Below are 25881 nucleotides of genomic sequence, written 5' to 3'. Positions count from 1 at the left end.
AATATTGACTATAGTTTTGATAAAAAAAATGTTATGCTGATCGACTAAATTCAAGCCAGCTATGCCAGTCCAGCTATATGGCATTTTTTATAGTTTAGATTACTCAGTGTAATAGGCATATTTACACCTGGGGGTAAATTTACTAAGATTCGATTTGGTCCAGATTTGTCCCGTTTTTCAACTCGGATAGAATCGATCAAAAACGTCCGTTTTTTCACTTAAAAATGTGGAATTTACCAAGGTCCGGTTTTTACAGGATTGTTTTGATTGATGGTGTATTTGGTAGATCCTGTCCGTTTTGAAGTCCCGATTTCACCGCCTGAATTTCTCTCCCGAAAAAGCAGGCTGCACATATCAGTGAAATATGTGCAGGCTGTTTGTTGTTTCTTTTTATTTTTAGGGTTAATTATTTATAAAGAAATTGACGTGAGGCCCCCCCCAAAAGGCTAACAAGCACCCAGTCCTGGTTTTAATTATAGGGGGAAAAAATTGCATAGGGGTACCCCTATAATTAAAACTGGCACCGGACCCTTTCTAGCGGGGGGCTGATGCCACAGCCAGGACAGCCCTGTCACTTTAGCTCTTCATTGGTTTCACCTCTCTCAGCCAATGAGCGCTCAGATACGGCTCAATAAAGGCAGAAGCCCCGTCTGAGCGTTTCATTTGGGAGATATCAACCATCCTGGTTGGTATCTGTTGCGTGGATCGCAAATTTTGTTTTTTTGTTTTCTGAATACCTTGGATGCCTACTAAGGACAAGGGGACCACTCCTGGTAATGTAGGTGAGTGTGTGTGTGTGTATGTATGTAATAAAACTCTACTTTCATGGTGTGTGGTTTTTTTTTTTACACATTTCTTGACAGGTGAACTACAGGTACCAGCGGCCCTTAATGCCCGGCATGCTGGTACTTGTGGTTCTACAAGTTCCAGCATACGGGGAGGCTTGCTGGGACCTGTAGTTCCACTATAAAGACAATGTTGATATTTCTATTTTTTACACACTACATACACTATCAACTCGCCACCCACCACCCTAGGGTGGTGGGGATAGCGACGGGCTATCCTAGGCCAGGGGTGCCCTGGAGAGGGGGGACCCCTTTATTGGGGGGGGGTCCCCAACTCCCCGGGGATCCCTGGCCTGGGTTGACTAGCGGTCAGGACTGATGCCGCGGCTGGGGGGCCTGGTGAAAGGGCTCCCCTGGCTGTGGCTTCAGCCCCCCCGCTAGAAAGGGTCCGGTGCTGCTTTTAATTATAGGGGGACCCTGCAGCCTGGTGCTGGTACCTAATTTACATTGGAACCCTACTCGTTTTGTTCCCCGTAATTTTAGGTACCGGGACAGGCTGGCAAGTCCGTGGCTGGTTAGCATTTTGGGGGGGGACCTCACGTCATTTTTTTATAAAAAAAAGTAACCCTTACAACACACTTGCCATTCAGAAACATACACAAATCACACTGATTTGTGTATGTTGGATGGCAACTCGCAGCTCAGGAGGTGGTGCATTTAAAATTTCTATCGAGTCCCCGATTTGAGTGTAAAACGGGCGACTTTAGCAAAACGAATAATGGTAAATTCCCGATTTGTATTAAAAAAGTGAAAAGTACTTCCGAATTCAGTCGATGGTGATATCATTTCAATTGTTCAAAACGGACGAATTTGCGGCATTAAACCACCCAATTTTAACCTGAAAAAATTAAGAAATCATCCGATTTTAATGATAGTAAATTACCGATTTGCAAAAAAGTGATATCACCCGAAAATGCAAATCGGGACCAACACGGATCTTAGTAAATTTACCACTTGGTGTTTTTAATTAACTTTTTTATGTAATATAGGCCTATTTAAGTATGGCTGTCTTTATCTATCTTCTATAACCAAACATAATTGTATTATTAATGTTGAAGTTATGTATTATGTCTATTGATGAACTTCAAATTTTTTTCTTAGCTATATAAAGATTATTTGAAAAGGAAAGCATCCTGTATCTCTGCTGCCATTCCAGGGTTTTTTACAAACGACTAATTTTATTAGAATACCATTAGCGCAACATCATTGTGGTTGTGATTCCAACAATCTATGGGCCTGATTCAAAGTTGGATGCTATAGGATAGCGCAGCGGCTGTGCTAAAATTTTGCCATAGCCACAGCTGGCGTCTTATGTAAAAAGACGCCCACTGCCGGTGTCTCTGATCCATTGCTGCATCCAAGGACACAGTTACTCGGCACTCCCAAAACCTAGACCAACAAGCAGGCGCAGATCTGCAAATATCGGATATTTACATAAATATCGAATTTACATGAATCTCTGAATTAGGCTCTATGTTCCCTATCACATGGACACACATACACTATAATTATTTTGTTTTATGTCAGAAGCCAATTAACCTACAGGTAAGTTTGTGGAGGGTGGAAGGAAACCGAAGCATTTGAAAAAAAAACACGCAAACACGGGAAGAACATACAAACTCAACACAGATGTTCCATGACCAGAAATTGAACTCCTAAACTCAGTGCTGTGAGACAGTAATGCTAACCATTATGACATCCTTGATGTCCTGGATTTCCATTTGTTCTAGCCCATGTGAAAAGCGAAAGGTGGAGGAATTGGCCTAAGACATCTGTGGGCTCTGCACCTCTAGTACTGCAGATATTAAATTGAAATTATTTATATTTCAATTGAAGTAATAGTTTTAAGTGTAAATGAATGATCACTGGATAATACACTGTTTGCCAGCCGTCTTACTCTCCAGGAATTTGTTCAGTTACAGGATTTGCAGGAGAAACACAGAGAGTGTCAGGACATGCTGCACGAAGCCCAGGAAGAATTGAAGAACCAGAGGAACCGGAGTCTGCCCAACAGCACCATCAGCAGATACAGCACATTGAACATATTTCCCTTGGTAAGGAAGAGAGTCTGAGATGGACTTTAACCATGAGGCCAAGTCCATACACTAGGCATCATTCCTCTGTTCTTGTTGGCTGACATTTCCAGTTGGGGTGTCTAATCTTAATATACACTTTTGTGTCTGCAGGATTCTTTAGCTGCAGAGATTGAAGGAACAATGAGAAAAGGGATTGATGCTTCTTCAGAACTAAAGTAAGTTCCTGACGACATCAGTAAACGTGGGTTCATAGCACATTTGACACTCAATCTGCAAATAGGTGGTAAAGCGTCTGCCTGGTTTTTCTCTTCCTTTTTGAAAGGTACAGTGCTTGACAAGAGTTATGAAAGATACATTAGGCTATAAGAATTACTTTACCATTTCCTTATGGAGAAATATGCTTCACTTATTCCAGTATCTGTATAGTGAGAGTAACACATTAATTTGTACCTGTGGGAGGACCTATGACGAAATTGAGCCTCCGTAGAAAAGAACCCAGTGTACAGCAGTTTCCTCTCCCAGCTGTACTGCTCTATACCAAAGCTTCATTTTGCTGACATCATAATACTTGAAGCACCAATTGTTACTCTCTGGGGCTGTCAAATGACATTATATATCAGAATTATTATCTGTAGAAATGTGGAGCTTGTAATTTACAGTTTTATAATGGAAGAGAGAGTGAACTTATATAGAATTATCTTTTCATCTTCAAACCCAATTCAGGAGCTACAAGCGAGTGTTTGAGACTGTAAAAGCCGCAAACCAAGTGGTCAGGGGCAGATCTCGCTGTCAATCTCCGCAGAATATCCCTGGTTCTCGAGCTCCCTCTCAGAAGCCATCTGCGGCACCAAGTCGTGTCAGTACTCCGCCATTGAGCTTTTACGAGTCAGAGGGTGCCAGCATGCTGCTACTAGAGGAGGAGACTTTGTTATCAGGAGAGCAGAGTAATTCTTCTGTGTAAGTCCAGACACTGTAAGAAGGTCCCATATTATTACACAGTGTATCATTGTCGCAAGTGATGGCTTACTGACAGATTACCATGCTCAGTTATAATTGTAGTTCCTCTTTTTCATAAATGTCATGTGCAGTGTTGGAGAGAAGAAACTGGGGATGCCTGGTACCCCTGGAGGTCATGACCTTGCAGCAGCTCTTCAGAGACTAAGTACTCAACAAGGATCCCACTCTGCAGATAGTCTTTATGAAGAGAGAGAACACAAGCTACAGCATCTTGATGAAATCTCCAGTGGTTTCCTTACTCCCAATGATAGTGTCCTATCCACTGGTACAAATTACTCTGGTATGTCTGAGGCCAGTGGCAGCTCTAGTTTATCCTTGGGGTCAAGATCCTACCTACCTGAGAAACTACAGATAGTCAAGCCATTGGAAGGTAAGGAGATGTGTCTCTGAAACAGTCATTCTATTTATTGTATCTCTGCTTTCATAGGCTCATGTCAAATACAGATGTGTCCTCATACACCTAGCCTCAATACGCCATGCGAAGCGAGACGCACCCAGTGGTTTAGTATCTTTTTTTCATCTTATTATACTGAAAATGCATCTTAGCTGCAATTGGATGTGACAGGACACTTCACAAGGCTGCACTGATTGATTTGATTTGTGCCACTTGTATATCTATGTCTGACCGCAACATCGTCACACTTCATATACAGAATGAGACTCAGTCGCACACAGCCAAGTCACACGGACCTGGCACCCCAAAAAGGGCTGTTTGGCGCGATTGCAGCAATAGTGTGTGGGGAATCATCTGTTTATTTCTTCTACATTTATTTACTGTGCAATAGAAGCAACGATACCTTAAAGATACTCAGATAAAATAGTCTTCACTGTAGTTTATCTATCACTCTTATCGTAATTCTCTGGACACTGCCAAACAATCATATTTCCAATATTTTAATCTCTGCCAAAGCCTCTAACCCCAAGAGACATTTTAATACATTTAATCACTTCTTACCCCTCCCTCATCCAACCCACCTGCTATTATCAGTGCACAAGATCATGATTCCTATTTCAAGGAGCATTAAATAGTATGCTCTTCCTGCTCAATTCACTACCTTGTACCCTCTGGCACATTCTCTTCATTTGATCCCACAAATGAAGATGAAGTATCTACACTATTCTCATCCTCCTACTCTACTACCTCTCTTCTTGATAGTATACCCTGAAAATTCAGTAAAGCTCTGTCTCCAGTGCTCATTCCAACCTTAACGAAAATCTGTAATCTCTTTACTCCATTTCTGAAAAAAAAAAAAAAAATTCTGACCTTAACACTCTGTCAAATTACCGTCCCATCTCCCATGCCCCTCCAAGCTACTTGAGAGACTTGCCTACACTCGCCTCACACACTATCTTAACTCGCACAACTTATTGGACCCACTTAAATCAGGCTTTCGTTCCCAACACTCTACAGAGACAGCACTGACTAAGGTAGTGAATGACCAGGTCACTGCTACTACTTATTCTTCTAGATCTCTCTGCTACTTTTTACACTGTTGACCACTCTCTTCTCATACAGCGGGAGATGCACTAAGCCTTGAAGAGTGATCAAGTATCACTCTCCAAGACTTAGTGAATCTTCCCCTATAACACTACAATTTCTAGGTAATCAGGACACAGCCCCTTCTTGGTTCTCATCCTACCTATCTCATCGCTCTTGCACTCTTCGTTTTTCTGACTCTGCCTCCTCTTCGCTACCTCTATCAGTTGGAGTACCGCAAGGCTCAGTCTTAGGTCCTCTGCTTTTCACAATCTACACCACCTCTCTTGGTAAACTAATTAGCTCTTTTGGATTTCAGTATGACCTGTACACAGATCTACCTATCCTCCCCAGATTTGTCACCATCTGTATTGGTCCATGTCACTGTATGTTTTTCTGCCATTGCATCTTGGCTGTCACCTCAAATTTAATATGCACAACACAGAATGAATTATATTTCCATCGGTCAATAGTAGTTACCAACCTGATATCTCTATGACTATTGATAACTTGACAATCAACCCCACCCCACAAACCCGCTGCCTGGGTGTCATCCTTGAGACTGAACTGTCCCTTGTTCCCTTCATGCAATCTGTCTCAAAATCATGTTACATACATCTATAAAACATATCCAAAATTCAACCATATATTATACAAGAAACTGCAAAAACTCTAACCCTTGCACTCATTATTTCCCGCATTGACTATTGCAATAGTCTCCTTACTGGTCTTCCCAAAAACAGGCTCTCGCCACTACAATCCATTTTTAATGCAGCTGCGAGGCTGATCGTCCTCACCAAACATACATCGTCTGCTGATCTGCTCTGTCAGTCTCTCCCTTCGTTATCGGTTTTCTACTGTATTCAATATAATACCTTTACTTACACATAAGGCTATTAACCAAACCACACCGACATACCTCACTTACCTCATCTCCCGACTTCTGCGCTCTGCACAAGATCTGCGTCTCTCGTCCACACGCATCATTTGCTCCCATTCATGATTACAGGACTTTTTTCGGGCTGCACCCACTCTGAGGAATGCCGTCCTATGCACAATAAGACTTTCCGCTAGTCTCCAAACATTCAAGTGTTCCCTTAAAACTCAGCTCTTCGGACAAACTTATCAGAATCCAAAACAGCACACATAACCTCTATAGCTTCCCTATCTAATTACATCCCTCCTTACAGTCCACACATAACCTCACATATTTTCTTTCTTCACTTTCACATCCTCCTAACCCTTGGCCAACATTCCTGTGTGACTGGAACATACAGCCCACCAAGAACCTCTGCAATCTGGCTAAACCAATAAGCAATATGTAGCACCTATCCTTGTGTAGCAGTACCTATTTCCCTATAGATTGTTAGCTTGCGAGCAGGGCCATCTTACATCTATGTCTGTCCGTTTGTACTATTAATGTTGTTTCCAATTGTAAAGTGCAACAAAAAATGCTGCACTATATAAGAAACTGTTAATAAATAACTAATAATAAATAAATTCTTGTCTTATCAGAGCCCTGCTGGCTCAATTAAGTTAACTTTAAATAACAGAGGGAGGATTGTGTGTACCGAAGGATTAATCACAAGCCGCAATCAATTGATTATGGCTCGTGATGGGTCCCTCTGCTGGTAAGTACTGAGAAGAGGCAATATAGATTTACATAAGTTTATGGAATTGTATTCTAACTATTATATGGCTACTGAGAGAGTAGGCCTAAAGTTTCAGATTAAACCTCTTCATCCTATGTGATGACAGACAAAGTTCCTAAAAAACACCACTTTTCCAGTAAAATATAAATTACTAATAACTGTCTTATTTGGTATCTAGGTTCGGCAACCCTCCTTCACTGGCAGCAGTTGGCTAAGCCCAACTTGGGTGGCATTTTGGATCCTCGACCTGGTGTTCTCACCAAAGATTTCCAGGAGCTGGACATCGATTTAGAAGATGTCTACAATCTTAATGACTTTGAGGAGGATGACATGGAACCTATCTCCTTCCAAGTCATGGCTACATCGACTCCAACCAAAAATAGAACAGAAAAGAATTGTGAGTATCTTTGTTGATATCCTTGTCCCATTATCCCAATTATGTGAAGTCACAATGAATGCATCCACATTAAGGGATCAATGCAATTAGGTGTGAGTTCCTTGAACCCGCGAGTAAGTGCGGCTGTATGCCGCAATTACAGTACTGCCGGACTCTCACATCTCTGTTCTAAGCACAATAGGGCTGCGTGCAAATATGTGAAAGTCCAGAGTGAGATGGAGGCGTGAGGGGGGTGAATTGCCGTGCCATTGCTGGTGTTTCTATGCCATTCCAACGGCAATTCGTCCCCTTCACACCTAAATGGATTGACACCTAAGAGAGTATATTTGAACAAGAAATTGTGTGATGTTTGTACCACATAATACACTTGAGAGATTTTTAGGTCAACATTTGCAAGCATGTATCGCTGTGTTTACAGGCTATCTTCATTCATCCATCTGCTTTACAGGACTCTTAGTTTCACTAACCAGTGGTCTTTTCTAGTGTTTCTATCTTCTGTAACATCTGTCTTTGCCATATTCCTTGTCTGTAACTTGTAGCTTCCTTGTATGTTTCAGTATTCCGTTCCGTTAACTACCTTCCCCAGACTCCATCTACGTACACCATAACCACATGCCGCATGTCGAACCCTCTACAGGACATTACACAGGTCACATCCAGGTGGGTTTTCTAATGTGGTTCTCTGTAGTAGACACTTGTCTGTTTCTCTGATTCTTGTTCCATAACATTCATCTTTCTTCTCGTCATGCATGTCTAATTGATGTGATGTAGGTGAAAGTGATGTGTATAAAAACTAGTTTGAGAATGTAAAGCTTCTATCCAGTGAATTTGTTGCAGGAGAATGTCCACACACATTTCAGAAGCCCGTGTTCACTCCCTGTCCGGGGCCCCCTCCTCTCTCCCCGGCTGATGTCAGTGAACTGACAGGAGAAGTAGACTCCGGGCACTTGAGTATGACCAGAGTCTGCTGCTCATGCGCAGTTCACTGGGAGAATGGCATGGCAGCCATTTTCCCGGTGGTTTCCTACTGCGCACGTGCAAAATGAGGGGTAAATGGCCGCTGTGGCCATTTTCCAGGCGTTTTCAGTAGTGATACTCTGTGGGACATCGGAGAGGAAAGTATAAAAAAAAAGTATTGGTGTGCAGTGAGGGCCCCCCTGGACCCATTATAAATACGCCCCTGCTTACCACTCTACAAATTCCATGGCTCAGTGTAAGGAAATATTAATAGCAGCATTACATAAAAAATGTCAGTGTGCTAAGTACAGAGGCCACAATAACTTGATTTGATTCAATTCCACAGGTTTGTTTTTGTTACACAGGTGTTGACTTCTTATATGAAAGTGGTTGTATAAAAGTCTAAAAATAAATACTAAGATTTTGCATGGACTTTTTAGTAAGTTATTATTTGCCCAATACAGAAATAGGACAATCTGCTTCTCATTATAAACAAGGAATGTTACTGTTTACCAAGTGTCATTTTTTACATTAACACTTTATACATTTAATTACAATATACAGAAAACACCAAAATAAAATGGATTACATTCTCATATATGGTATTTCTCAGCTGATGTGCATCTACTGACCTTCATGACACATTGGGCCTGATTAAGAGAATGGCTAATGGCATTGCAGCTGTGTCTTTGTACGCAGCTGCTAGTGAAAATATGCAAATGTTGCAGCCGCCGAAAGATGTATTGAGACACCCACCTGTGGCTTCGCAAATCAAAGCATCTGCGTATAAAGTTGAAGCATCTGCATACACATACACCTATCATTGCATTGTTGCAGTCCTGAGTATGTCTATGGTCCCGCAGAATGGCAAAGAGGGAAGTGAGACGCTGGAGCCATGTTTTCTGCAGACGCAGGCAGTGAAACACCCTGAAAAGAATCGTGACATGCCTGCATTTTTGCCATCACTCCCCGTTACTATCCCGAAACGCTGCTGGCCTATCAATCACACTGCGAGTAAAAAGTTGCAGCGAGCAACTACGGTTAAGTACTTTGATGCATACACAGAGCAGCTCAGACGCATGCGCAGTTTACCGATAATCACTCAATTGTAAAAACATCGGCACAACGTACTGCTCTGAAGCAGGCCTACTAGCAAGTAGAGCAGTCTTCATCACTGTGGCGCTTGGCTACAGTGTCCTAAGGTCCATGGTCATGGAGGGCTCTCTGCTTTTCACTACATAATCCTTTAAATCACTTAAGTGCAACAATTTAATTGAAATAGCCTAAGTCTATCGTGAATGTTGGTGTTGTCTGTTACTTGGCTATTTTTGTTTTTTTTCCCATTTAGCCTTTGAAATGTTTTTTGCATGGTTGACTGTTTCCCTTGCAGCTGCGGTTAATGGGAACCACCACATGCTCATCTTCCCCCTTTGCTACATGCATTTTCCTCCCTGTCCCTCACTCATGTTTCCATTTTCCATCCTCATGGTTTTAGGCACTTCAAGTCCTGGTGGAAGCGCCTATTCCAATGCTTGACTTTCTGAGAGGCGTCTGAGCGCAGGGTCAGACTCCACAGCAAGGCTCCAGGTAGCTCAGTCAGCAGTGACCTTCTTCAGGTTTCTTAAATACAACTCAGTGACAATCCTGAACTGGTTTAGTGTTTATTGTAGTACTCTGGTGCTTGTTCAGCATTTTTATCCATTGTCTAATATCACCATATAGGCCATTCTGTTTCTACAACAGACATAGTGGACAATAGGTTGCCATGACAAAGCTTCTTACGCAAAAGACCTGGAACTTTCAAATTGTTCAGGTTTTCTGGACTCAATACCATGCACCCTAATTAATCTTCTGGTGTCCATAAATGTCTAGATCTGCAATGCAATCCATTTTGCACTGTATCTCTTAGAAACTACTAGTTGTTAAAGAAAAAATGGTAATGACATAGTACACCTGTAATTTGTTTTCTCCTTGGAAGGCACACCACAAAATGACACCATTTCAATATTGGTGTACCTGTTGTCTAATCACCGTAATTGTTTGCATTCTGTGCCTCATCCCTCTCTATTGTCACACATAGTAAATTGAGTCACAGTTAGCAGGACATTTTCCAGGACCCCTGAAAGAGATATGGCTGGACATGATTTTGGTTACTGAGTTGTCCTGAATAAGGTTACTGCAAACTTGTATTACAAATTGTCAGGGTTGAATAATTGCACCAGACTGACCACATGTGACTGTAGTAAACATCCAAATTTGAGACCATTCTTTTCTGGGCCTCATATATACTGGGTAAAGAGTTTTACCTGCAGTGAATTTAGCTATTGTACCCCTTACTGCCTATCTTTAGAGAAATAATTACTCTTTATGGTAAACACATTTGTTCCCTCGCCAAACAGAACAAGTTATGTTCCATCTTAATCTGTATAATAAATTATTCTAGTTTAATACTCTATGCATTGAACATAACTATCGACACAGACCTATATGGGTCCATTAATCAGTCACAGGTCTCTCTGAGTTAATAGAACCCTGATTATTATAGACCATAGGTTCTGAAACTCTGTCCTCAGGACCCCAAACAGTTCATATATTCCAGGTCTCCTCACAGAATCACAAGGGAAATAATTAGCTCCACCTATGGAACTTTTAAATATGCCATTAAGTGATGAATACACCTGTGCACCTGCTCAGGGACCTAGAAAATGTGACCTGTTTGGGGTCCAGAGGACCAAGTTTGAGATCCACTGGTACACATAGACAGAAAATGCTTTTATCTAACTATTAATAGCAGCATTGGTTTCTTGCATGTGCTAACCTCTTCTCACTAACAACTTGATCTCCTTTAGGAGGAACAGGAAAGCCGAGGTATTTTTCACTGGTCTCTAACTGCTTATCTTTTCAATGCAGGACACACCTCTACTTTCAAATACATTATTTATCTGAAATAGTAAATCGTTATACTGTAAAATTTTTAATTTTGTTTAACAAAGAAACAATATTCACATAAGTGCCTGGAGTTCGTTACAATCATTATACAGGATGTAGTTGGCATCCTGGCGGTTGGGATGCCAGCGCTCAGAATGCTGGTCCAGAATCCCGACACCAGTCAAAATCCTGGTGCCAGCAACCCGACGGTAATAATTAGGGTTAGTGGGAGGTTTAGGGTTAGGCACTAAGGGGAGGGTTAGGTTGCGGGAGGGAAGCGTTGGGTTTAGGCTGCGGGGAGGGGGGGAGGTTAGGTTTAGGGATAGGATTAGGGTTAGTGTTAGGATACTTACCTGCAGGTGTCGGCATTCTCAGTCGGGATTCTGAGCGCCAGGATTATACATGTGCTTGTAGTAGATGCAGATATCAGGGAAAACACATACATATATAATTTATTTTATACTCTAGTGAATACCTTTCCCAAATAAAGCCTATTAAATGAAGTCAGAGGTAGAGCAAGAGACCAGTGAAATAATGGCAAGTGTTTTCTGTGGTGTGAATGTGTTACAATATATATTAATGCTAGTATTCAGCAGTCTAGTGTACGCTTATCTTTTGGATGTATTCCAGTTTGCTGGTATTTTAATTAAAGGTGCATACACACTAGACGATATGCTCCCTGAGCGATATCGTCTAGTGTGTCCCCGGCAGGCTGTGCTCAATGTCGTTCATGACATTGTGCACAGCCGCTGAACAATATCATTAGCGATATCGTTCAGCGCCGGGCTCTCTCACCCATTCCCTGACATGCAGCAACCTGACGAGGTCGTCAGGTTGGCCTGCATGTCAGCCCGATGAACGAGGATGACGAACGACCCGCGGGAACGCGCGTCGTCGTCATCGTTCATCTTTTTTGTGTTAAAAATGGACGATAAAGTGGACGACTGAACGATAACGATATCGTTATCGTTCAGTCGTCCACTTTAATCGCCCAGTGTGTACGCACCATTATTCCATGAACACAGATGTACAATATATTGTCATAATGTAAAACAACAGTTCTAATATTTTTTTAATCTTTGTAACGATAGAACAGATTATATTGGGTAAAATAGCAGTGGTTGCATTTTAAGTGATGTAGATTGTGCAAATGTAAATACATTTTTTTATTGGAGGAGTGGTGGCAAAAATAAGCCAATTTCAGGTAATGTTAGTTAGAGTAGGAATATCTTAGGTTGTGCTCAAGCAGATATACTCATTGCTTTATCCATGTGGAGACATCTAATTCATAATGAGTGAAAAAGATCACCTATTTTACTATTATATTTTTAATATAGTTGCCTCTGCTTTCTCTTCTCAGTCTTCATAATACAGTTCTTTCCTCGTGTGGAAGCTTTGACAGCCTAAGTTCCTTAGATCTTCACAAGGAGACACCAGTGACCTTTGTCCCAGGAAGCCATGACCATCCCAACTCTGGACGTAACACTCCTTTGGGACTAGTTACCCTTTTAAAGGAACATGGTATATCTGCCACCACTGATCCCAGCAACAAAGCCTCAACTGAAGGCGAAACTATGTTGTCTGCCAACATTGCACGTCCTCCTATCTTTCAGTTAGGTTGGAGTAGAACTTTACGAGCTCTTGGATTTGAAAGAACCATTTTCGATGGAGCTTCAGGTAATAAGCCCTCAGACTCTGCTCCTACCCCGAAAAGCATCTTCAGCATTAACCTCGTGGAACAGTTGCGACGACTTGGCTTGAATCGTGTGGCGGAGAGGGGCATGGTCTCTTTTCAAAGTACAACCGAGGCCAAAAATCCTCCAGTCTAATTTTATGCCACTCAACAGGCCATTTAGGCCACAAAAAACCAATAGCAAAACTTGCTAGACATCATTTTGCACTGATTTGATTTTTTTTTCCAAGATATCAATGGTTACAATATGGTATGTGTGGTCCACACAGCTTTGTTGATCCCTTGCTAACATCTATGTTCTACTTGTAAGAAATGTATGATTTCAATAACATTTATTTTATGATTAAGCAATTTAATCACATCACTCCTTACGTGTTCGAGTTGAGTTATCATGTATGTGTGTATTCAGAACAAATTGCTAGAATAATATGATTGGTTTAGTAGCTTTATCTAGTATTGCATTACGACACAGATAATAGATTGAAATTTCGAACTCTATATTTAAAGATATTAGTGGCCCTTCAGATCTTGTTTCATTCAGCAGAATACCTATCCCTAGTTCCACCAATGCAGAAGAGGTCACTGTCTCACTTGTCACATTTCAAAATATGCACAATTCATTTAAATGTATAGTTTTAATCAGGAATCCTAAAGGACTTTGGGGTAAATGGTCGAATTGAAATTTTTATATTTTAATGTTTTTTTGTTTCTTTCTACCCAGATTGTGTATATTTGAACTGAATGAGAGTTATTTTAAATAGACATAGATACCTTTCTACATAAGTGTAAACTTCATGTACTGTGTAAAGACCAGTATCTTGTTTTTATGTCCTTATTTTATTGCTCTATCCTGTTTCCACAGGATAGAAGTGATATTTTCTAACAGACAAGAATTATTCATGGTGTAAATTGATAGCAATTAAACTTCCAAAGATGTATCTCTGCTCACTCCTTCTAGCCATAGGGGAGTTTAGGGGCACAATGGGGCAGACGTATTAACAGCTGAAGCGGTATCAGCGCTTGTTATGTGCGCTGATACCACTTCTCCCCCATGCATTAATGGGGCACTGGGCGGTAATTGAAGCGCCCCTGTCAATATTGGTGCCGCTATCTACAAGATAGCAGCGCTGATGGGCAGGTAATGTATGAACGGTCAGTTCTCCTGACCGTTCCACCAGCTGCAGCTATTTATATTGACAGCTGCAGGTGGCGATACCCTATCACCACAGCAGGGACAGCGCTGTCCCTGCTGCGGTGGTTGCCGGCTTCAGGGGCTGCACGCGGGTTCTCACCCATATGAGCCGGCCGGGAGTGAGACACAGTGCATCAGCACTAGACTGATGAGCTGTGTGCTCAGCCAGGGATCGCTGTTGGGGGAGTTATCACCCCCCCCCCCCCCCCCCTCCGGCTGTTGAGATGTTAATACATCTCATTGTTAGTGCTTCCTGCTTCGCCTCGGTAAAGAGGCGAAGCAGGAAGAGTTATAGCTACCCCTAACTTGCTAGGTCGGGTTATCAATGAGTTTGCAGGTTTTCCAAACTCTTGATACAGTGGGAATGTAAATTAAACTTATAAATATGTACAGCGGCTTAGGGAAAATGTTTTTTTTAGATATTTTTTAAAATGAAACGATGCAAAAAAAAATTATATATATATATACTGTATGTGTGTGTGTCTATGTGTGGATATATATATATATATATATATATATATATATACATACATACATACATACACACTACTGATTGCAAATTGCTATCAGATCAGTCCTGAGAGGAGATCTATACATGCGCCATTATTGGTGTGTTTGTGGCCCCAGAATGATTGGCATATCTGGTAATGATCAATTATTTTAGGGACATTCCAAACTTCAGTTAGCAGATGACTGCTCTCTGCCCATGGGTGCGCCAACCTGCTTTCTGCACTCAGTCCTCATCTGGGCATTCAGTCCAAGCACTAAACAGCTGCATCTAGTTTGTGTGTGTGTGTGGTAAAATTGGAGTTTAACTGCATTAAAACCTCTAAAAAAGAAGACTTCAGTATTACAGATTTTCAGCAAGGAAACTGACACCCGGAATCTCTATGTAAAAAATTCAGAACTTGAAGTTAAACTTGAGATAAGGCTGTAACTGTGCGAGGTACTGTAGCGTTTATTCTCTACACACCCAAAATTATTATTATTATTACTACTGCCTATTGTAGCTACTGTACATTTGATGAAGAAGCTCAGAGTAACACTTCAACACAATGCAAACAAATACATTATCACGTATTAATGTTTTTTGGTTCAATAGGAAAGACCGCTTTTCATATCTCAACTTACATTTTAGCTTTATATTTGAAGGGAATACAGTAAGTGTCATCGATGTTTGCCTTTTAAATTTAAAGTTCTAATTGATAAGTGTATTGTACATTGTGAGCCTTCGGTGAAATGGGTCTCCCAGCATGGCGTGGTGTTGTACTTACATGCTCAGATTTACATTTCATGTTTAGTGAATATTCTGCACTGATTCTATGTTTTAAATAAATGTTATATGATAAAGTGGTTGAAAACAAGCCTCATAAAGCGCTATTTTATTTATTTGAGCTGGATGATGGAATGTAGTTCTGGAAAATTATGGAAGTGGGCTTTTAGTTGAAACAAGGTAAAAAAGAAAACACAAAATATAGAATCGCTTCCCATATGAATTAGTCTAGTCCTATAGGGCCCTTGCTCAATGACACTCCTTAGGATCTTACAGGTAAGAAACATTGCTTATTTTTGTTAGCACCTCACAATATGAGAGCAAACATACGCAATATTTTACCTACTGTAATGAATAAACTAAAAATCACAATAGACACTGAATTATAAAATTCCCCAGCAACTGTTGGTGTTAGAGCCGACAACTCTCAAAAGACAACACAATCACAAATCAGTATACACGTCAGTGTAACAAAAAATGAAGCATTAATAAGATTTATACTACTATATTCTAAAAAGCACACCATTAATCAATGTATTAAATGGAAGCGTAAATGGTTAACTTGATAGTACTACTAAATAACAAAAAGATGTCACATCTTTTTGTTATTTAGTATTATCACAACTGTTTGATTTTCCAGAACAGTGAGTTCACTTTGTTTTAATTGGGATGTCGTAGACTGAATGAAATCCTTCCTGGCATTGTCTCTGAATCTCCTGGTTTGTATTGTTGGCAAAGACTTTTATCCATGTCAACTAAAGAGTTCTGATGAAGTATTCCATCTAAAAATGGGGTGCAGTTTTTAAGGCAACAGTGCAGTTGTTTTTTTTGGAATACTCTGCTTAATTTGTGTAAATATGAACTGTATATCACAGAGCTGAACCAAGCAAAGTTTGTGACTTAAATGGAAGTTAAATATAAAATATATAAAATATAATATAACCATTGACCTGTGCATTATAAAATAAAATGGGAATGTGCATCTATTCTTAGCAGTTTTTTCTTGTTTGAAGTTATAATAGTGTGAGAGGGTAATAGCGATCAAGGTTGAGGTAGCGTTGGTGATCTAATGAGCTATTCACCTTGATATTACTGTAAATGTGATTGGGTGTTGGTGGAAAAATCATGAAATATTTTTAAAGCATCTTAAACTGTAGGGGATCTGCAGGAGCAATGTAATGCTAATACAAGCTAATGATGTTATACACTATAATATTAGTATGCAGACTGGATATACTTGATATATCAAGTGACTAGTTTATGAAATAAATAGTATGACACTGCCTTAAAAAAACATGCCAGCAGTGACATTTTAATTAGTTTAATATTGAAGAATAAAATAATGATATAGTTTTGCCATCCTTTTTTATATGTGGCTAATTTATTTAGAGTGATTGATAGCCCTAGTCGCCACCCATTAACATTGTAATTCTTATCAGAAACCAAAACAAACTTTATTTCTCAGATCAATAATTTAATATCATTATTGTTCCCCCACTTGGGCATCACAGCAGTAAAAGGGAAATACATGTTTAAGATGTTGGGACCTGATCTTCTGAACTTCTGCGGCCAAAATCCATCCATCCAGCATAATCCCGATCATTCATGGAGTGAAGGTGGCCTTCAGCATTGGACATTTCTGTGGTGTACAAATAATAAACATCAATACTAAAACATTGCAAGGATGATATTCGAACCTGAGTAAAGAATAAGGAGTAAAGAATAAGGAGTAAAGAATAGTGCTGTCTGTGCTGCAACCATTTCAATTCCCTCATATCTCCCAAACAGTGGGCAGTTGTGAAAATAATACTAAAGATATATGTGCCTCATTCAAAACAAATCTTTGCCAGATTTATTGCACTGTAATGCGTAACAGGGATCAATTCTATTTACACAACAGCAAACTATGTAAGTGAGACTTATGAAGCAATGAACGGAACCTTACAGTTCTATAACTAATAGTCACTGAGAGCGTTGCTTATGAGAAAGTAGCCCCTCACCTCTCTAGGAGCCAGGGCACACCTACCTAATTAATATTTGTCAGGCATTACAGTGATGTCACTTGCTAGAAAGTCCAAAGACTTTTGTGAGATGACCTCAAAATACCTCCACAATGTTTAGGCACAGGCACTTCACTAACAGTGTCTTCACTCATTTTTGGAAAACATTTTGTGCAAGAAAATTATTGAAGATTGTCTATCATAATAGACTGCATACTCGTTCAGCAACCAAAGGGCCTTTACTGTGTTCCATGTAGGCAACATGTTCACTTTATGCACACTGATAAAGGTGATGACATTTTTCTAGGAGCATTTGTAATTAAATATTTGGAGAGCTAGTGGGTGAATTTATGGCCCTTTAGAATGTAAGCTCTCACGAGCAGGGCTCTCTTCCCTCATGTGCTTTTCCTACCTTTACTTATAGTATCATTTACTCCTAACTCCCCACAGCAGCACCTAACACTTTGCTGCTGTTGCCCTGCTACTTATTTGTGTTCTGATCGCTAATGCAGCAAAGTTTATAAATCATGTCCTTGTCCTGCATTGTTTGGTACTGTTAATTACTGTTTTCTTGTGTGCTCATTAGCTTATGTACTGTGTAAGGCGCTGCGGAACCCTTGTGGCGCCATATAAATAAAGGATAATAATAGTTACCATTTTGTTGCTGCACCTTACCTGCAAGCAGCTGAGGAAGAAGCTGTGATATCCGTTGCTTCTGTTCATGAGTCATTGATGCCAAGAGGTCCCGTCTGCTGACTTCAGAAGGGGAGGACCTCTTCTGCTGGGGGCCGTACCTTGCCGATTCCAGTTCTGTCATTGGCCTACAGAGGGTTGCTGTGGCAAGCATTGCTAGCAGCACACAGACGCAAACTTTCTTGTCCATCTCTGTAATGTAAAATTATAAAGATACAGCATTTGTCTGCAGAAATAAGCCATTTAGTCCATCTAATGTCTAGTTTTCTTTTTCCAGTTCTAAAGTCTAGTTCATAAAATTGTTCTTTAAAATCTGATCCTTCCGTACGTTTGTTATGTTTCTCACCAATAAATTACATTGGCAGTGAATTCTGATTCTTCTGTGACCAGGTCTGTAAAATATTGGTTAGGTTATATATTGTAAGAGTCCCTATCACTCTGTAAGAAATGTACAGGGTTGAAGGATTTAGAATGCAAGTTCAAGACGTACAGCTGCTGGAATCATGTACTACTATCGATGTATTGTCCTAAATCACTGGCAACAGGTATTAACTTTATACATTGGAGAACCCCTTAAAGGAAGAAGCACAAAACCATCTTACATACAAAATTAGATTACCAAACTAAAGGCGCATATCCACTACACGAGAAAAATTCGCGTTTGAACGATTACGACATCGTTATCGTTCATTAATCGTGCAGTGAATATGCCGGCAACGACCAGCGATGCGTGCTCCCGCTGTTCATTGCCGGCATCTTTCATCGCCTGAACATATCGATTGGTTGAGCATGTTCGGGGATGAGGGAGGGTGCCTGCACTGAACAACATATCGTCCAGTGTGGGCACATTATCCACTGCACAGGATGATAAACGATTGAACGATTGCGATGTTGTAATCATACAGTCGTTCTACACTTGTGTAATGGATATGCACCATTATAGGTGTGTAGAATACTTAAAAAGTCCCATTTGGGTATAAACACATTATTTGCGATATTTTCAATCTGAATTTGATGCGTTTTCCTACATGAAAACATAATAAAAAAAACTGATCAAATACAGGCATATGATAGTTAGTTTAAACTAACCTAGATATATTCAGCTTTAACTTGTCAATAGTAAAATCATTATTTTATTACTATCCAGTATTATATACACATATATTTTTGTTGATGGAAACGTGTCAGACACTCATTTAATTAAACCAAATTAAATAATGATAATTTCGCCATTAAGTTATATTTTTGAATTACCGTGTTTGCTTTTTGGGAGTTAGGATTACCAACCCATGTAATTATATTTTACTGACTATTTAGTTACAATCAGCATTTTTATCAACACATAATTGAAAACGAAATTAAATCTAAATTTCTCCAATCCAATCACAAAGTAGTACAGTTTATCCAGAGCAAAAGATCAGAGAACAGACGTTGGGATAGCAGAGTCAGGATGATGTTACTGATCTTTGTTCTTAATATTTACAAAAAGAAATTAAAGATAAAAAAAAAAAAACAATTCTCTAGGGATACAAAATGTGGCATATGGCCCTGACAGAGGAAACCTGCAAGTTATCCCCAGAATATGCCAGTTTACTGAAAAAATTATCGGTACATGGAAACCCATCCAAGCAGATGCAACTATGAGCCATACAATCATTTAGAGGTAATCATTTGCTGAACCAGTTACTGAATTAGAAGTCACAGGTTCCCTATACCTATAATAATGTCATTTTACAGTATAAGACAGAAAAAGCATTATAGACTTGCAAAAAAAAGTATGCCCATGTAATAAGGTTTTATTTTAGATTAAAATATACCTTTCTTTTAAAAGTTGATGAGAGAGAATGTATACACAGAGCATAACATATTCTAAAACAAAAATAAAAACTTCATCGCCCCCTACTGTGTGTGCCTCACCTGTGCTGTTCCTGTTTCTGAGTTGGATGGTTGGGCAGGAGATGCTCTGTCTTTCTGCAGCTTTGGAGCATCTTTTTATTCTGGACACTGGAGGCTGTCTCCTCCCACCTATAGCCATCACTTTCCTGTGCCCTTTCTCCTAATGATGTCAGTGCACCCTCTGCCCTAAGAGAGATGGAGATTAACTATTTGTCAAGAGGATCACATAACGCAATAGAAGATGTACAAATATAGCTGAAGAAATCAATTTGATTACTTGACACTTGGATACCAGACCTGTTCACATTTGTGGACAATTTCAGACTCATTTTCAGTCATGTCATGACGTTTTCAAGACTAATTTCTCGTAGTTAAGGCTCAGAAAAGTATAAATACAGTAATTACTTTGTCCACAAGGACAGGGGGCTCACCATTAGATTTCCAGCAAAGGTACCTTATAGTAAAGGCCCAAACAGTGAGTCCCTGATATAAAAAAAGAGAAGTTCTATTTTAAGTTAATCAGAAGGGAATCGGTATGTGTTCAAATCCTGATGCCGGAACACCGGCAACAGCAGATCCTGACAGGTAAGTTTTTTCACTATCCCTAACCCTCTCCCCCCATAAACCCTCCTTTAGGGGTGCCTAACCTCCCTCCCTAGTGCCTAACCCTAACCTCCCCCTGTAAGTGCCTAAACATGACCCCCCCCCTCCCCGCACCCTAAACCTAACCCTCCTGGGGGGTGCCTAACCCTAACCTCCACCCCCCCTGGGGGTGCCTAACCCCCCTCCCCCTAGCGTGACCCTAACCCTCCCGGGGGGGGGGCTGACCCTGTCCCCCCCAGGAGCCCCTAACCTAACCCTCCCCAGCAGCTGCGGGTGGATAATGATACCTGGCAGGGGGTCTCCACGGCTCCCAGTGGCTTCCCGTCTCTCTTCTTACTGGAGAGGGGGCTGCTGGGTGTCCCGGGCGCTGATGGGAGGAGCAAGGGCTGCTGGGATATGTAGTTCTCTCAGCGCCGATTCCAGGGGGGCCACACACACCGCACCGGGGGTCACACACACTCATGCACACACACTCACTCACTCACTCATACACACTTACATACACCATACACACTGACATACTCACCCTGCTGCAGAAGAGCCTGCTCCCTACGCTGGATGCAGAAGAAGATGCAGAAGACAGCGCTGAGGAAGGTGAGTAAGGACTAATTAAGCTAATTGGATACTACCAATTGCTTAATTAGTCCTCAGTGGGGGGTGCCGCAGGGGCGTCAGAACAAGTCCCGGTGATTTTTACTTAAATCATCGATTTTAGGAAAAATCATGCTTGCTCAGGAGGTGCGTGAAAAAAAAACCTCCAGGTGCGTGTTTTTTAAAACACACGCACCTAATAGAATAGCAAAAACCTGCACCTGCAGGAAAATCTCGCAGGTGCAGGTTTTTTGCTATTCTCGCACACAATTGAATATGCCCCATATATGGAGTTTGTACTGCTTTTGCAGCTATTACAGCTTCCACTCTTTTCGGAAAGGCTTTCCTCAAGATTTTGGAGTGTTTCTGTCTGAATGTGTGCCCATTCATTCTGTAGAGTATTTATGAGGTCAGGCACTGATGTTGGACGAGAAGGTTCGGCTCGCAATCTCCGTTCCAGTTCATCCCAAAGGTGCTCGATGGGGTGCGGGCCAGTCAAGTTCTTCAACACCGAACTCATCAAACCATATCTTTATAGTCCTTACTTTGTGCACTGGGGCACAGTCATGTTGGAAGAGTAAAGGGCCTTCCCCAAACTGTTGCCACAAAGTTGGAAGCATAGCATTGTCCAAAATGTCTTGGTATGCTTAAGCATTAAGATTGCCTGAAAAAACAGCACCATACCATTACCTCTCCTCCACCAAACTTCACAGTAGGCACAATGCAGTCAGGCAGGTAATGTTCTCCCGGCATCCGCCAAACCCAGACTCGCCCATCTGACTGCCCAACAGAGAACTCGTCACTCCACATTACACGTTCAGTGTCTGTGTGCTTTACACCACTCCATCCGATGCTTTACATTTGACTCGGTGATATGAGGCTTGCATGCAGCTGCTCGGCCATGGAAACCTATTCCATTAAGCTCCTGCCGCACAGTTTTTGTGCTTACATTAATGCCAGTGGAAGTTTGGAACTCTTCAGCTATGGAATCAGCAGAGTGTTAGCAATTTTTACACACAATGCGTCTTAGCAGTCATTGACCCCCCTCTGATTTTTACGTGGTCTTCCACTTCATGGCTGAGTTGCTGTTGTTCATTAATGCTTCCACTTTCTCACAATATCACTTACAGTTGACCGTGGAATATTCAGCAGGGATGACATTTCATGAACCGACTTTTTGCAAAGGTGGCAGGCTATCAAAGTACCATGCTTGAAGTCACTGAGCTCTTCAGAACAACCCATTTTGTATCACAAATGTTTGCAAATTGGGACTGCATAGCTATGTGCTTGATTTTATACACCTGTGGCCAGTGGCAGATTGGGAACTTAAAGTGGCCTCACGTAGGCAGGGCCAAATAAACTGTAGGCGGGTCCATATAGAAACCTAGGTGGGATTATCAAATCCCTTGCCTTAACAACAATACAGTACAGAGATTCTCCATGTGACCACAATACAGCAAAGGCAGCATCCGTGTGACTCCAGTTCAGGACAGATGGCAGCCATGTTGCCGCAATGCAGGAAAGACAACATCCCAGTGACCGCTATACAGGACAGCCTGCATGTCAGTAACTACCATACAATACACACAGCATCCCAGTGACTGTCATACAGGACATAAAGTATCCAAGTTACTGCCATAAAATAAAAACAACATTTTAGTGATAGCCATAAAATGTAGACTGCATACAAATGTCCACCATACAGTACAGCAATCATCCAGTAACTGCCGTATAGGGCAGACAGCAAGCACAGCCCAATACAGGGACCTCACAATGCATACTGATTGTCTATATTCTCTGTAAAGCGCTGCAGAATTTGTGTGCACTATATAAATAACTGGTAATACATAAATAAGTAAATGATATATACAGAGAGAGTTACAGGGTTGCAGGGGGATTAGGAGTGATGGGGGAGTAGAGTGAGTCAGGGGATTACAGGGGGATCAGCAGTGATGGGGGAGTAGAGTGAGTCAGGGGGTTACAGGGGGATTAGCAGTGATGGGAGGAGCAGAGTGAGTGAGGGAGTTACAGGGAGGTTAGGAGTGATGGGAGGAGCAGAGTGTGTGAGAGGATTATAGGGGGGTTAGGAGTGATGAGGGGAGCAGAGTGAGCTAGGTGGGTTCAGAGGGTTTAGCAGTGATGGGAGGAGCAGAGTGAGTGAGGTGGTTACAGGGGGATTAGCAGTGATGAGAGGAGCAGAGTGAGTGAGGGGGTTGAGTCATGGGGGAACAGAGTGAGTGAGGTGGTTACAGGGTAGTTAGGAGTGATGAGGGGAGCACAGTGATGGAGGGGATTAGAGGGGGATTGGCAGTGATGGGGGAACAGTGAGTGAGGTGGTTACAGGGGGATTAGGAGTGATGAGGGGAGCAGAGTGATGGAGGGGATTACAGGGGGATTAGCAGTGATGGGGGAACAGAGTGAGGTGGTTACAGGGGGGTTAGGAGTGATGGGAGGAGCAGAGTGAGTGAGGAGGTTACAGGGAGTCTATGAGTGTTAGGGGGAGCAGATTTAGTGAGGGAGTTACAGGGGGGTTAGGAATAATGGGGGAGTAGTGAGAGTGACGGGGTTATGTGGAGGAGCAAAGTGAGTCAGGAGGTTAGAGGGGGATTAGCAGTGATGGGGGAGCAGAGTAATTGAGGGGATTACATGGGAGGGGTAGGAGTTATGGGGAGGAGTAGAGTGAGTAAGGAGGTTACTGGGGGATTGTTGTCACATTGGGGGTACAATGAATTAGGAACTGGTCCTCACAGGGACAGCTAGAGGGGTGCAATGGGGTTTGGTGGTGACCCCTGATATTTATGTCTTCCATGGATTCTATGTCTTGTATCTATGCAGTGATTGGAGTCTTTCTTCTCAGTATAATGTGCTGTATTAATACTAGAACATCAGGGGGTGTCTTCGACTTCCCACCCCTACTCCATGAGTAGCATCACAGCGAGACCCTGTCAGACCCTCTACTGTTGTGGCTGTGAGAATCCTACCTGCGGACTGAGGGGCCGTTCCGATGCTGTACGTCCCCAGTGACTGATGTTCATGCAGAATTTCCACAGGATACTAGGCTGCTGCCTCCACTTCTGTGCAACACGTTCTCTGTGTTCCCAGTGGCAGTGGTAAAGACCAGGAAGAAAAGGCCTGATTCAGACCTGTTCGCTAGGATGCATTCGCACGCAGCCGTCAGCAGCCTGGGTATGCAAATCCTGTGATCGCTAGCAAGACATTAGCACGCCCACTATGTCTTGCCATGCGATCGTGGTATGCATTTAGATGCCCATCAGCCTGACACAAGATGCCCACTTTCCCTTTGTAACATACGTCATCTCCAGGAAGTGTATTAAACAATCGGTAACATCGAGTAACATCGGACCCATACGCAGCACTTGTGGCTGACCATACCCTACCGCAAGCACCGTGAGTGCTGCTGTGTGTAATTCAGCATGTGATGTGAATTTTGATGCTGTGTCTTAATTATGCACGCCCCTGAAACGGTGTTCAGACGAACAGACACGTCTGCGTTCGCACCACCACACCTCCATTTCCATCGACCAACCCGTCTCCACCCACGAACGGCTTGTCCTGTCACTCATTCTAGCGGAGCATCTATGTACATGGTGCGAACATACATTTATAATGAATAATAAAGTGAGTTCTGTATTAAATGCCAACCCCCCCCAAAAAAACAAAGCACCTGTACCCAAAATCTGCAACCCTCCTCCCTAAATTGATAATCAAGCCTAGTTCTGAGAAGAACTCTCCTGTTCCTTAGAAGAACCAGACCTCAGATCTATGGGTGACCCAGACAAGTTACTCACCATGCCTTCTGGCTTCTTCTGTTCCTTGCTGTTTCTCCAGTCCTTGCAGCCTCCCTCCTGCACTCTATTTGATGGATAGCTGATTTATAGATGGTTCCAGCTACATTTACAAGACTGCTGCAGCTGTCAGACTGGCAGAAGATGCTGATCGGCTGCTCTGTTTATTTGTAACACAAAAGGAGCAGCCATAGAGGATCCTCTGTCTCCTGACTGCCAGGCATGTGTATGCAGCATGTGGCTGTAAGCAGCTGGCGGCCCCTCCAGGGCTTAAGTCATACCGGCCCGTGGGATGTAAACTGGAAGAAACTCTAACAAGAAGAGGTCTGGCAGACCCAAAGTCACAACAGCTTCAGAAGACAAGTTTCCAAGAGTTAACAGCTTGTTTAATAGGCAGCTAACATTACAGCTTCAAGCATAGCTTAAGACTGGTAAAAGTAAGCAAGTGTCAGTTTCAACTGAGAAGACAATACTTCGAGTTGCAGGTTTGACTGGTCAAGAGGCAGTAAGAAAGCAATTGCTAACATGGCAAAATAAGAAAGAGGCTTCCCTGGGCCATGAAGCAACAACAGTGGACTACTGCAGAATGGAAGAGAAGGTCTTATGGACTAATGAATACAAATTTTAAATCTTTGGTTCACACAGGGTTTTTGTGCTCCCTGTGTGGATGGTTCTTCAGTTTGTCAAACATTGAGGAGGAAGGGTAATAGTTAGGGGCTCTTTTTGTTGGATCCAGAGTTTATGTCTTGCACAGACTGGCATCGTGCAATACCCACTGGTCCAAGCCTAGTTGGTCAGGGGAAGATAATGACTAAAAACATACCT

General features: G+C 41.8%; 2 protein-coding genes across 4 annotated transcripts in view; one reads left to right on the top strand and one right to left on the bottom strand.

The window, feature by feature from the left end:
* Positions 1 to 15073, top strand: part of LOC148521821 (trafficking kinesin-binding protein 1-like) — a 66619-nt gene extending 51546 nt beyond the window's left edge. For 2 of the 3 annotated variants that reach the window (XM_088474685.1, XM_088474684.1), the window contains 7 exons: positions 2762 to 2899; positions 3032 to 3096; positions 3605 to 3838; positions 3970 to 4268; positions 7206 to 7424; positions 7982 to 8084; positions 12670 to 15073. In XM_088474685.1, the coding sequence (XP_088330811.1) occupies positions 2762 to 2899; positions 3032 to 3096; positions 3605 to 3838; positions 3970 to 4268; positions 7206 to 7424; positions 7982 to 8084; positions 12670 to 13138 (1527 nt within the window). In that variant the 3' untranslated portion in view covers positions 13139 to 15073. Of the gene's footprint in view, positions 1 to 2761; positions 2900 to 3031; positions 3097 to 3604; positions 3839 to 3969; positions 4269 to 7205; positions 7425 to 7981; positions 8085 to 9876; positions 9969 to 12669 lie in introns of all 3 variants that reach the window. The other variant, XM_088474686.1, reaches the window with a different exon arrangement.
* Positions 15074 to 16965: 1892 nt separating this feature from the next.
* On the bottom strand, positions 16966 to 25130 carry LOC148521820 (gastrin/cholecystokinin-like peptide). The gene is made up of 4 exons (XM_088474756.1): positions 25060 to 25130; positions 20078 to 20242; positions 18143 to 18352; positions 16966 to 17106 (listed from the first exon to the last, which is right to left on the bottom strand). Exons 2-4 carry the CDS (start codon positions 20193 to 20195, stop codon positions 17000 to 17002), a joined length of 435 nt encoding a protein of 144 aa, XP_088330882.1. The 5' UTR covers positions 20196 to 20242; positions 25060 to 25130; the 3' UTR covers positions 16966 to 16999.
* Positions 25131 to 25881: the final 751 nt, after the last annotated feature.

The sequence above is a fragment of the Taudactylus pleione genome, unplaced genomic scaffold (assembly GCF_031769625.1).
Source record: "Taudactylus pleione unplaced genomic scaffold, aTauple2 ptg000155l, whole genome shotgun sequence".
Classification (NCBI taxonomy): Eukaryota; Metazoa; Chordata; class Amphibia; order Anura; family Myobatrachidae; genus Taudactylus; species Taudactylus pleione.
Note: the sequence above shows the minus strand (reverse complement) of the source record. Positions and strands in the feature narration are given on the sequence as shown.